The sequence below is a fragment of the Chaetodon trifascialis genome, chromosome 8 (genome assembly GCF_039877785.1).
Source record: "Chaetodon trifascialis isolate fChaTrf1 chromosome 8, fChaTrf1.hap1, whole genome shotgun sequence".
Classification (NCBI taxonomy): domain Eukaryota; kingdom Metazoa; phylum Chordata; class Actinopteri; order Chaetodontiformes; family Chaetodontidae; genus Chaetodon; species Chaetodon trifascialis.
This window is the reverse complement of record NC_092063.1, coordinates 20,554,509-20,566,510: the sequence shown is the minus strand read 5'-3', so window position 1 is coordinate 20,566,510 and position 12,002 is coordinate 20,554,509. Positions and strand designations below refer to the sequence as shown.

At 42.4% G+C, this 12,002-nt stretch overlaps 1 protein-coding gene across 1 annotated transcript; it reads left to right on the top strand.

Annotated features, from left to right (window-relative positions):
• The first annotated feature begins 2,915 nt into the window (after window positions 1–2,915).
• Window positions 2,916–6,807, top strand: LOC139335547 (transmembrane protein 26). Its single transcript, XM_070969192.1, has 3 exons — window positions 2,916–3,109; window positions 5,297–5,441; window positions 6,073–6,807. The coding sequence occupies exons 1-3, from the start codon at window positions 2,916–2,918 to the stop codon at window positions 6,805–6,807; spliced, it is 1,074 nt and encodes a 357-aa protein (XP_070825293.1).
• Window positions 6,808–12,002: the final 5,195 nt, after the last annotated feature.

The window sequence follows — 12,002 nt, the reverse complement described above, 5'->3', positions numbered from 1 at the left end:
TGTGATACTTCCTGTGTACAATGAGAAATTTCTCCTTGATGGTGTTTCTAGAGAAAAGGTCAGGGGTCATCAAAAACATGAGGATTCATTCCCTGTGAACTATTGATATTGACAATAAATATCATTGAGACTTGCCAAGGTGTCCAGAGAGCTTGTCAAAGGAAAATCCTGACCTGAGAGAGGAACTATAGAAAAGGTAAAAGACTCAGGATTGCCATTTGGTGGTGAGCAGATGTGTGAACAGATATTTTTCTAAGAATCTGCACAGTGGAGAATAAAACAGAGCTAAGAGGAGAGTTAATGTTGAACTTGCATTCATCAGCAGGATCCACATTAGCATGCTAATGTTGCGCCATGTCTGCTGGTTGCATAAATTGCTCATAGATTTGTGTGCTTGTTTCCGCTGCCCTCAAGTGATCAAAAAATCAGGTAATGCAGGTCAAAGGCCTAACTGGTGATAAGGCAAAAAACAAAAAAACAAAAAAGAATCAGATTTCTGACTTGTGGTCAGTCATCTGTCTTTGTTCCACTTCATCGGTTTAGTGGATTGACATTCCTGGGCAGCGCCGACCCACGCAGCATCCTCATTCTGATGCAATAGCAGTAACATACCCACACACTCCTGTACTGCGGTGAGTGCTTTGGGGGCCATCAGCATCTCCATTCCCTCTTGTTGCTCCATGTTTTTCTGTGTGTGCAGAGGACAGGCAGCAGGGCTGTTATCAGGGTAAGCAGTGCAGAGGCAGAGCAGGCATGGGTGGGAGCAGGGCAGGGCTGGGTGCTCTCTGAACAGGGAGCGCGGCAGGCCAGCTTCTCCCAGGGAGATAACTTTGTTCTGGGCCAGTAGAGATGACATCATGACGGATTGCGATGAAGATGTGGGTGCAGAGGGCAGGAAACGTTATCTCCTACAATGGCACCGTGGCGACGGAGGCACACATATACAGCTGTGGAACACACTACAGTTCACTGATATACTCCTGCAGTGGACTTGAACAGCAGTCACTCCCCACTGAACACATACACACACAAGGACACACAGGTCCCTCACTTGCCTGGGTGGCTGTCATTTAAAAGTCAAAGTCAGACAGACACAGGCCTAGTCACTGTGACTCTTTGGGTATGGTCATTTTCAACTGCGCAGCATCTGAGAACTTTTGGGAAATACACTGAAGAAACTGATCTCAACTGATCTCAGCAAGGAGTCCAGCTCATGCAGTAGGTTTGTACTGCATGCCACCGCACCATACATATTGCATGAATTCTGTTCAAGGTACATTAGTATTCACAATAACAGCACACAACACTCTGACTGTTTTTGACACTGAAGATAACAGTTACAGAGAGTTGAATTTGTGTTAAATGCAATTCAAGGTCAAAAACGGTCATATAAAAGTTATTTGTGCCAGTATGTACAAGATAGAAGCTGAGGTTTCAGTCCAAAACATTTATAGAGGAAGGAATACTTTTAATATATCTCTATTAGCTTCAGTCAGTAAGAAGTATAATTTGAAAGATTAAAACCTGTGAAACATTATTAATGACTTGCTAACATTTCAGAGCTGTCCAGTGAAAACGGTGTTCCTCCATATTTGGTGGATGCTCTGCTGTGGGTTGCAGCACTGTTACTTGAAATTTCATTGCAAAGTTGACATTATGGAGATACATAGTATTCATTAGAGAGCGACAGATTATGACGACAGTCTTCACGACTTCCTAGAAAGTAAGTAACGACTTTCTAACCCTTGCAGCTGCAGACAGAAATCTTTCACAACCTGTTCTATATTCAAACTGTGATTACTAAATCATTTAACACCTAATATAATCACCAGGTATAAAGCCCTTATATGCCTCATTAGAAAGTGGTATCAATATTCTATCTTTATTTCACAGTGACAGAGTAGATACAAAGAGGAAACATGGGGAATGAGAGAGGGATATTACTAGCAACAAAAGTCTCTGTCCAGAAGCAAAGCAGGTTATTTGGCATGCATCTTAACCAATATGCAACCAGGATGGCCCCGTTTTGGCACCATTTAAGTCATCATCACAATAATCCACGGACATCCAGAGATCAGTTTCAGCAAACTTGTGCAAAGCTTCCTGGAATCCTTTGATATTGACTGCGGGCCAGTTTCTCTAACTCTTGCTTACTAATCACTGTTTGCTTTGAATTCCCTCAAAGCTCAGAAGCTTTTATCTTGCTGACTAATTGACAGCAGTGACTGCATGTGCACTGACATCATGCAATAGTTATTGATAATGAAAGCTGAACTGTGGGTATCATGTGTAATGAAGCAGGCGGTTACCATGCCTGGTTTTGTTTTTGGCAGCCTGACACTGACTATTCTGTGTGGGATTATTCCTTAAATTTATTGCAAAATGCAATCAAATTGGAGTGGCCTATGGCACTTGTCCATTCTTTACTCTGCCCAAGCCTTTACTGCAGGATATGAAGTTTTTTGCAGTGATACAATGGCAAAACAATATTAGTTTCAAAACAACATAAAGCACTTTATTGTAGTGACTTTTGAGAAGTTGTTAACAAAAGTTTGAGGTTGTTCTCTCGTATGCTCTTTCTCTCTCTTTCAGAATCACTTTCATCTCTGAAATTGTTGACACATATTTATGCTCAATGACTCCCTGGCCATTCCTCTGTATACTGTGTGAGCGTTGTGTGAAGAATACTGAATAAGTGACAACTTCCATCAACCTTGCAAGAATGATCTGTTGAAAAGCAAAGATAGCACACAACTAGTAGTGGCTTTTATACAGGAAATTAAAGAAAGAGGAAGGGGACATATTGGTTAACCCACCTAAACTCAACTTCTGTCTTTTACAGTAAATTACAGTGAGTCTCATAAAGGCTGATGATATATAAAGCTATCATCTGTGCAGGTTTTCTGCGGAGCATGATGTGCCGTCTCCTCAATGTCCTGCTGGCTTTGCTGAGTCGCTTCCTGTTTGCGGTCCATGGGGTGGTGACAGTGTGGCGTGTGGTGGCCGTTAAAGAGGAGCCACTCTATTGGCTGCTGCTGACCGGCGTGGCACTGCTGGGCGTGGAAATGGCTGTCACTCTGAAGTGCACCCGAAACGCAGAGTGGAAATGGTAGCATTTAACATGATTTTATGATTCAAATAACGTCAGCTTTGATTGTAGGATTAGACTGACAATTGAATCCACTATGATACCAAATCTGGAAATTGGAATCCCTATTACTTACTCAAGCCCAAGCTGTTTCTGAGGAGCTTGGGGGGCCTTTAATGGCATCGGGGAGCGAATGCATGAATGAGAATCAAACTGTTAAGGTAGAAAAGCGGTATCTGTATAAGTGAAGGTAAAATAATACAAGTTGATAGTAGCTATGGAACTGGAGTAGCACTGATTTTAGCCCAACGTGACTCAACCATTGCGTTACATTGATCAAACAATAAATTTAATACTATTCTTTTTCTGTCTCTTCACATCAATTAAAAATTGATAAAGAAAAGAACTGATTGTTTGATAAAAGCAAGAAAATGTTCACATGCTGACTGAATGGTTAGTTTCAGGTTTGTTTGCTGTACCACATCAATAATGTGTCATGTTTGATCAGAATGATATTTGTAAATGTTAGAATATTAATGACTTTGGTTCAATGTGTGATGTTTTAAAAACATTCATCTTATACATGGGAGTTATAATGATTTTCATCTTTCAACAGAAGAAGAATGAACAATAATTGCAGTAGTAGTTGTGCTGTACAGGAGCAGTGGTATACATGTAAACACTCAAAGTGCCAGTAGAATGAATATCTAAGCAAGAGTAAGAGTGAGGCTGTGAGGCTGTATTTAGGTGATGCTTTGAGCTATGCTATGCTAACATCAGCATGCAAACTCGCATGCTCAAAATGACAATGCTAACACACTGAACTCTAGCAGGTTTAATGTTAACCATCTAACTTGAACATGTTAGCATGATAACATTTTTAATGAGCACTAAATGCAAAGTAAGCTGCGGCTGATGAGAAGTCATTAATGTTGCAGGTATTTGGTCAAAAACCAAAGCATTGTAAAAATAAAAAAAGTGAACAGCTGGTGGCGCTAGAGGAAAAATCAGAGGATCATCCAAGCATGTTAGACTTCACACTCTCATGCTAGATCCTACATCTCCCAGAATGCAAGTGGGATGTGTCTCTTTGTTAGAGTGGAAAAAGCTCACATCTGTCCATCTGTGATGACATCATCAGGGGGGGTCAGCTTTACAGAGCATTGCGATGACTCATCAGACATGATTGTACATCTGTTTTCACAAGCTGAGTAGTGTGGGAGAAACTTATCTTGGTGTATTAAACTGTTGGATCATTCTTTAAATGGTTAAACAACAACAATGAACTCATTAATTTAATAGGCGTGAAAGGGTTCCCTCTGCTTCAGCTGTGATCTACAAATAAGTGCCAATTTGTGGGCTAAATTAGCATGTACAAACCACCTGCTTGCCCACTGCTTTTGCTCTTTTTACAGGGGTGAAATGGACATTGAAGTGTTGTAGCCAGACTTTGTAAACCTGTTCTGTGTGGGGAGTAAATAACTTCTGAACTTGTAACTGTGAACACTTTACAACCCATCTGCCCAGGGCGGTGAGAGGCAGCTTGTGTAAGTCCTGTAATATTCTCTGCCACTAAATTCTCCCTTATCCTCTGCAGCTCTTTCTCTCTTTTGCTGTCTATCAAAAACAAATCTATTCCTCTGCTGTGTTATTGCTCTGTCTTTTTCTGAGCTGATGTTTTGAGCCTGCTATCACTTCTCTGTCACAGTCTCCTCTATCCTGCCATGGAGAAAATGTCTTGTCCTGGTGCAAGTCATTTCTGACCCCCCACAGCTTTGTTTTTTCTTAAAATTTGGCTTAGGTAAACATAAACTGAGATCAACGTTTTTATTGCCAGTCTCCAAAGTACTGTATATGAGCACTTATTGTCACACCTCATTCAACACCAAGCTGCATCTCATTCAAAAGCTGTAGCTCTCTGGCACATACACAGTGAACATCCTCAGACGCAAGCTTTCTTCAGGCCTCTCTCTTTCTCACTGAGTCTTACTTTGAAGTTCTCTCCTCATGGAGAAGGCTTTGCACTGTCAAGTGGGATTTGCATATATGATGAGAATAATTGCCTGTCTGAAATTCGATGCTTCTTTTGGAAAAAAAAAAAAAAAGGGACTCTTTCTTCTTTAGTGGCAAAAAAAAGCATGCCACTAAAAATAACCTACCCCCACCTTTCCTCCCTTCCTTCCCTCTCCGTTGGCGGTCCTCTTTTAGGTTCTCCCCCATGGTTTTCCTCTACCTCAGTACTGTCATCCCGTCCATTTGGTTTTTGGAGCTGAGCCTGCTGCAGTCCAAGCTGCCTGTCAACAATTCCTCAGGCTCTGAGCTTCATTTACTGGCTCACATCCCGATCACAGTGGTAGGTGTCCCACCACAAAACTGCCCTCCACGCCTCACCCTCCACACAGCCACATTAAAGCAACACCTGATAGCAGATAAGATTTAAATCTAGCAAAGGTGGTGGATAAACTATTAGTTGCAGGAAATGTGTAACAGACACATTGAGATGAAGTCCAGATACGCTCCTGCTTGAAAAACCCTTAGATCTCTCCCCTTTTTGGGTGGTTTTAGTGCAGCTTCTTTAATGTAGGATTTGAGAGCTTTTTTGCTCCCTGGCGGTGCTCAAGGATGGGTGGCAGCTTTTGAAACTTGAAGATGTAGTGTTTTGGGAATAATGTGACGTGTCAAGGGGTGCAAGCAGGATAGACTCAGTGAACCCTGACACAATGAGCAGCCGACTCACAAGTCATTGGAATTGAGGTAGAAGGGAGATGTCTGGTGTATGGATGATGCCCAGTGTGTGTCAGTGATTACACATTAAACTTTTTCACATACATACATAACATTATAACATTGCAGTGCTGCACAATACAAATGATAGACACACACACACAAACAAAAGAAAAACCAAAGCACATTATCTGCAAAAATTCACTGTCTAATTGTCGAACGCTTTGGCTTAACCAAATAGTGGTGTTTCCTTCACCCAGGGCATCGTGGAGCTGGACCCAGAGAACTGGGTGGCTGGCCTTGAGCAGACCATGCTCATAGTGTTGGTCCTCGGTCGCTGGCTGATGCCTAAAGGGGACATGTCTCGTGACCAGCTTTCCCAGCTCCTCATGGTCTATGTGGGACTGGGCGCAGACATCCTGGACATCTTCGACACCTTCAAGGAACCTGAGGTCAAAACCAACCGAGCGGTAGTCATCATTGGCTTGGCCCTCTTCTCTTGGGCACTCATGCAGTTTCCTCTGGTGCTCACCCAGACACAACCCCCAAAGGGTGAGCCTCCACAGAGGTGCGTGGACGGTCTCTCCTGCTGCCCTGCCGCTCCATCAGCATTTGCCTCCTGCTGCTCCAGTGAAGTGTGGAGCTTACTGCTCACGGTGGGACTTCAAGATGGCCCATTCCTGCTTTACCGGCTCTACCTCATGGTCCAAGAGCAAGTTCTCAACCAGCTGATGATCTTCTTCACCTGCAAGAACATCCTCATCGTCCTCTTGGAGCTTTATCGAATTTGTGTGGTGCAGTGCGAGCAGCCGATAGGGAAATCAGGACTGGATACTTGTGCTGCTTTGGTGCTCCAGTATCAAACCAAGAGAGGTGGGGAGGAGGAGGAGGTGGAGGAGGAAGCAGGTAGAGAGTCATGTGGAGAGCAGAACCTTCACATAGACACAGACAGGGGCACTGAGAGGGAGGAAGATCAGAGCGGTGTCCAGGTATAGAAAGGCTTAAAATGCCGTGAGGCATGACTATTGCCCTCAGGGGGGAATGGCTTTCAAACACCAAGAGAAAAGTCGAACCCATCTGCCATCTCTTGCATCTCAGCCTCACTCAGAGACGGTCCCGGCTCTCTGGAGGTTCCGTGACTAGAAATAGACCACAACAGAATGAGTCCCCAATGAAAAGTTCAGAGATGAATTTATGCAACTCCCTTTGATAAAACCTTTTTTTTTTATAAAAAAAAAAAAGAAAAAGAAAAAGTGATTTACAGTCAGAGGAGGTTTCTCCACTGAAGGAATCAGCTCAACAAGTTTAACATCTCAGTCTCTTTAGTATGATTTAACATGGCACTTGAAACAAGTCAACATAGCTTTCTGCTTTCCAGCACAACACATCTGTTTTAATCTGTTTTCATTATGTTGTGCATATTCATTTTTAAACAAAATGATGGTGACAATGATGACTTTGACAGGGGGAAACTATTATATGAACTGAATTCATATGGAAGAGTAAGACTGTGATAACATGTCTTGCTGAATTAATAAACCTTTTCCAATGAAGATGCTTCAGAAAAACTTTTTTTTTCCTATTGTTTCTTTTTTGTTTTATTATTTTTTACTCAGATCACCATGAGATGGCAGTATTGCCAAGTCAACCAAAGCACCACACAAATATACAGTGTTTACTTGACTGGAACATGCATGGCATTTACATAGAAAAAAAACCTGTGAGACAGCAGCACAGTAGAACAGTTGCTGTGTTGAACTTCAGTGTTTGTTGGGTTTTGATATGAAAGTCTCCTCCATTAGACTCTTTGTAAGACTTGATGATGCAGTGAGGAAGAAGTAAAGCAAATAATGAATGAATTTAAAAGACATTGTCAGCTTCAGGCAGCAGCTATGTAATGGATAGTCTGATGTAGTCAATGCAGAGACACCTAATAAAGTATAACAAGCAGGAGGAGAGTGGAGAGATTTGTTTCATCTTTCAAAGTTCGTTTTCCTCTTGAGCACAATCAGCCTCTGGAAGCCTGTTTGAGAGCTCAGTGCATTTTTATTATGTCTGAAAAAGCACACTCGTGATTATGTGGGAGTTGTTCAAGTTCGACGTGATTTGTTCTCACTTTCTCTCTTTTGAGAGATGGAAGGTGCTTTTGAGATATTCCTCCACAGCTCATCGAAGCAAGAATCTCTTTGAGAGCCTACAAGGACAGAGAAATGTTTGAGCTGAAGCTCGAGGTTTCAAGGTTTCGAGCCACTTCATGGTGGAGAGGTGGAGACAAACAGCCTCAGCACAACCCCCCCCCCCCATCCTTCGGCCCAGACAATACCTCTCCTGTCAAACGAGGGCTGGGATGTAGCCCTCCTGCATTTATGGATGACCCCCTCACTCTGTGTCTCATCCACTGTGTTGGGCAGACTAGGAATGAAGAGCAGCAATGGCAGCGAGTGGCAATTCAATCAGAGGCCTTTCTCGCACTGTGCTCTATCTGTGTCCATCAAATTGCTGCACTTGGCCTGGCCTGCAAGATGAAGATAGCAGCCGAGGCTGTGAACGAAAGGGGGACTCTCTGTTTTCAATAAGCTGTCAGTGAAAGACAGACAGAAACATCAAGGGCAGAGAAGAGTGGAACAGAGCTTGTGTGTGTTTCCTCCCTCTGATGTATGTGCTTGATTATATGGATGCACAGAATGTGAGCAAGATTTCCTAAATCGACTACTGTAGGCTACCTCCAGAGGATTTGCTGGAGAGCACTACTTTATTTCCTCTGTTTCATCCTTGTGGCGGCACTTAGGTCTAAATTATTGATGGTGGAGCCAACTTTTAAAAGAAAGAAGCGAAAAATTAATGGAGAGTCCCCCTGTGAGATGTTCATTCTTCCAGCAACATAATGCTGTCTATGCTGCTGTGTGCTGGATAATGCCCAATTTACAATGTTGCTCCCAGGCAAATGACACCACGCAGAGTCAATAGGGCGCAGCTTCTTCTAAGCACCTGTGTTTTGGGAGAATCCAATATTCGTGTGACAACGTGATGTGGGCAATACAATAGGGTGATGAAAGAGCTGCTTGCTTGTGAAGAGAGTGCTTTCCTCTTCAGATTAACTGCATGCTTTAACAAGATTGTGTGGGCATGTGGGAGGATGGGGATGTCAGCTGATCCACGGGCTGCCCTACATAGATGGAGAGAAAGGAAGAGAGCGTGGAAACTCAAAGCCTGCAACTCCAGCGCACATGGATATACCCTCACAAGCCTTCCAATGGAAAATATCTGTTTGCACGGAAAAGTGATGCTGCCTTCAGGTGCTCTTTAAAAGCTCCTACATGTACATATCTGATTAGAACAGTTCATTAAGCCTTATAGAAAGCATAGTCTTTGCATATGAAATCATTTCTCACTAAGTCTAACCTGTTCATATGATAATGTGTCAGTGTGGAATGATCACTGACAACATATCATTTGCTTGGATTAATAAGAGTATTAGTCATAATGAAGGTACCAGGTGCTCTTACACTTTTCAGTTACAATTTGATGCTCAAACAGATTTAGTTTGACTGCTCTCAAGCTGCGATGAAACTTTGGTTTAGTTTTCTTTGGAAATAAATCTGAATACAAAATATTACATGGCAGGTTGGGTTATAGGTTAAACCAACAGGGCAAAACTGAGATGTGGGACCCTATGGACACCGCCTCCATATATTTTGCCCAAAGCACTCAGAAACCAACAAGCTTTGTGGTCAGTTAGACATGAATTTATCTAGGATATATGCACCATTTAGGCACAATATTATCTGAAAAGCATGACTGACTGAATACAGGTATTGAAACTAGCTACTTACAACATATTTTCTTTGGTTTTTATGTATGTAACATAACAATTTCACAAAGAATGCAACACAAACTCAAGTGATGAAGTAATGAGCCATCTGAGTGTCTGCTGAGGAAGTCTTAAGTAAATATTGAGTGGATGTGGAACCACTATTTTTTTTTTTTTTTTTTGTCAAGCCACTGTTTCCAAGGTCAGGAATGAATGTTCACTCGAAATGAACAATTAATCAAATTGCCACAACCTAATGGCCACACTGTCAACTCTGTTCCTTGCAGGCCCCTGAGGGTGAGAGCAGTTTCCTGCTTTCAGTGCAAGCTTGAGTGGTGTTTGCTATTTTTGTTGTTTAAAAAATGAAATAAGGAGGATCAAGCATGTAACCGATGTTTTTTACTTATTTAGAATATAATAAAGACTGAGTTGAGTAGATGAGTCTTCCCAAAACACTTACTTGTGAGTCAAGAAAAAACACATTCCTCCAAGCTAACTGAGTAATGTCAAATAATTTATATAATACAAGAATAAATAATATACTTCAAGCTTCAAATTAGCTGTCTACAAAAGAATAACAGAAAATGATTGCTCTGCCATATTTAGACATATTTACCTCTTTGTGAAGTTTTTCATGTGTAGAAAACACGATATTAATATTTCCAAACGGGCCTGAAGGCTGCAGAAGTTGTAACGAAATGAGAGAGAGGGAGAGCCAGAGAGAAATCCATTCATCCTGAGCAGGTGCGTTTCCCATGACAGCGTGGAGCGCTTTCACCACATGCCACAATTTCCCTATTTTGTGTCAACTAATCAGGAAGTCCAAACACACCGAGGTGCGCCTCATCAGCCTCCCATCCCACAGATAAACCCGTCAACATGCCACCGAAATGTTACGGCAAGAGAGGAAGAGTGGAAACAAAAGCAAACTTCAAGTGAACTCCACAACTTTCTGACAGGCGGCTGAGGATCCAGCTCACACCGCCTCGTGTAACACCATGGATGGGAAAATAACGAGCTTTACTTCACTGGCTGTGGATCAGGGCTGTCTTGTTCTCACATAGTGTTGGCTTTTGAGATGAAGTCAACAGTGACATAGACGTGCCATTAGGCCTCATTTCTGGCAAATCACAGTGGGCCTCTCAAATACATTTCTCATAACACAACATAACATTACCGTTCCTCCTTCTCCTCCTTCTGCCATGTGGTCCCCTCCCACTCAGTGGCACCTCAAACCACCCAAGCTAGCTTCTCTTAATGAGGAACAGCAATGCTCCTTAAGTGTGTCTGAGCTCCTCATTCTATCCTGAAGAGTTCAGATGTCCTGCAGAGAGAAGGCACTTCATCCATCTTGTTTCTGGGAAGATAACGTACAGCACTGCTGCCTTCAAATGGATCTTGTGACTTGTACGAGTGGTTAAGTTGTGAGAACACTGCTGCTAGGCAATGGCAACATGGATGCCAAAAGACTCCGTATTGTTCTCTTGTCATTCTATGCTTCTTCCCCAGAAATTTTGACTTATTCCTCAGAGATGCTGTATAATTACGAAAGAAAAAGTCTACATGTCTAAAAATACAATGTACTAACTTGCCATCCACTGAGAAATGAACTGCCATCATTATTTCTGAAAACGTCAGCACAGACATCACAACTAGAAAACTCTGAGCTTTCAAAAACTTTCCACTTCAGAGGTCACAAATTCCTCAAGAGGGGGGCATTCATATGGACTCTTCTTGTGAGCATAGTAAACTGAAACCCATCTGTGATGTGAAGAGCTGAGGTGTTCCAGGTTCCAGAAAGCTGTTAACCAAACATCTGGCTATGGTAACTCACCTGTTTGACAGGTTGGTGACTTCATCCCAATTTTAATGTCACTCAGCTGTAAAGTGCTCCAATCGTAGATCAGAGTCTGCAGAAAGGAAATAAAACATCTCACAGCTTGATATGCTACCCTATAGAGTCCTGCACATGCTGTTTGGCTTTTGGCTGTGCATTGATATTGTGTCACAAAGAAACTGCTAGATTTGTCGAATATAGGGGTCAAGCCAACACCTGTTGGGTGAAGATCAAGGTGGTAAAGCTGGGCACGTTACAAATGTAAACTGGTTCCTAGACAATGGAACAACACCTCTCTGGGAGGATCAGAGCATGAGTTGTTGTGGTAGATCCATCAAGTCCTCACAACTAAAGGATAAAAGAAGTAATTATCCATTTGTCTGATGTTCCTATCTGCAGGATAGGTCATGGTGAAGTTGATATGACCAGTTTCTGGTCTGCCACCTCTATGAGTGACATTTGGCTAGGATTAGCCAACTAGCACTACTTTTGCTCAGTTTAACTTCCAGCTAATTCCTGATCCAAAGACAAACCAAAGTTGG

Coding starts and splice junctions, on each gene's coding strand:
- LOC139335547 (XM_070969192.1), top strand. CDS start 2,916: ATGTGCCGTCTCCTCAATGTCCTGCTGGCTTTGCTGAGTCGCTTCCTG. Junction 3,110..5,296: donor CGAAACGCAGAGTGGAAATG/GTAGCATTTAAC, acceptor GTCCTCTTTTAG/GTTCTCCCCCATGGTTTTCC. Junction 5,442..6,072: donor CTCACATCCCGATCACAGTG/GTAGGTGTCCCA, acceptor TCCTTCACCCAG/GGCATCGTGGAGCTGGACCC.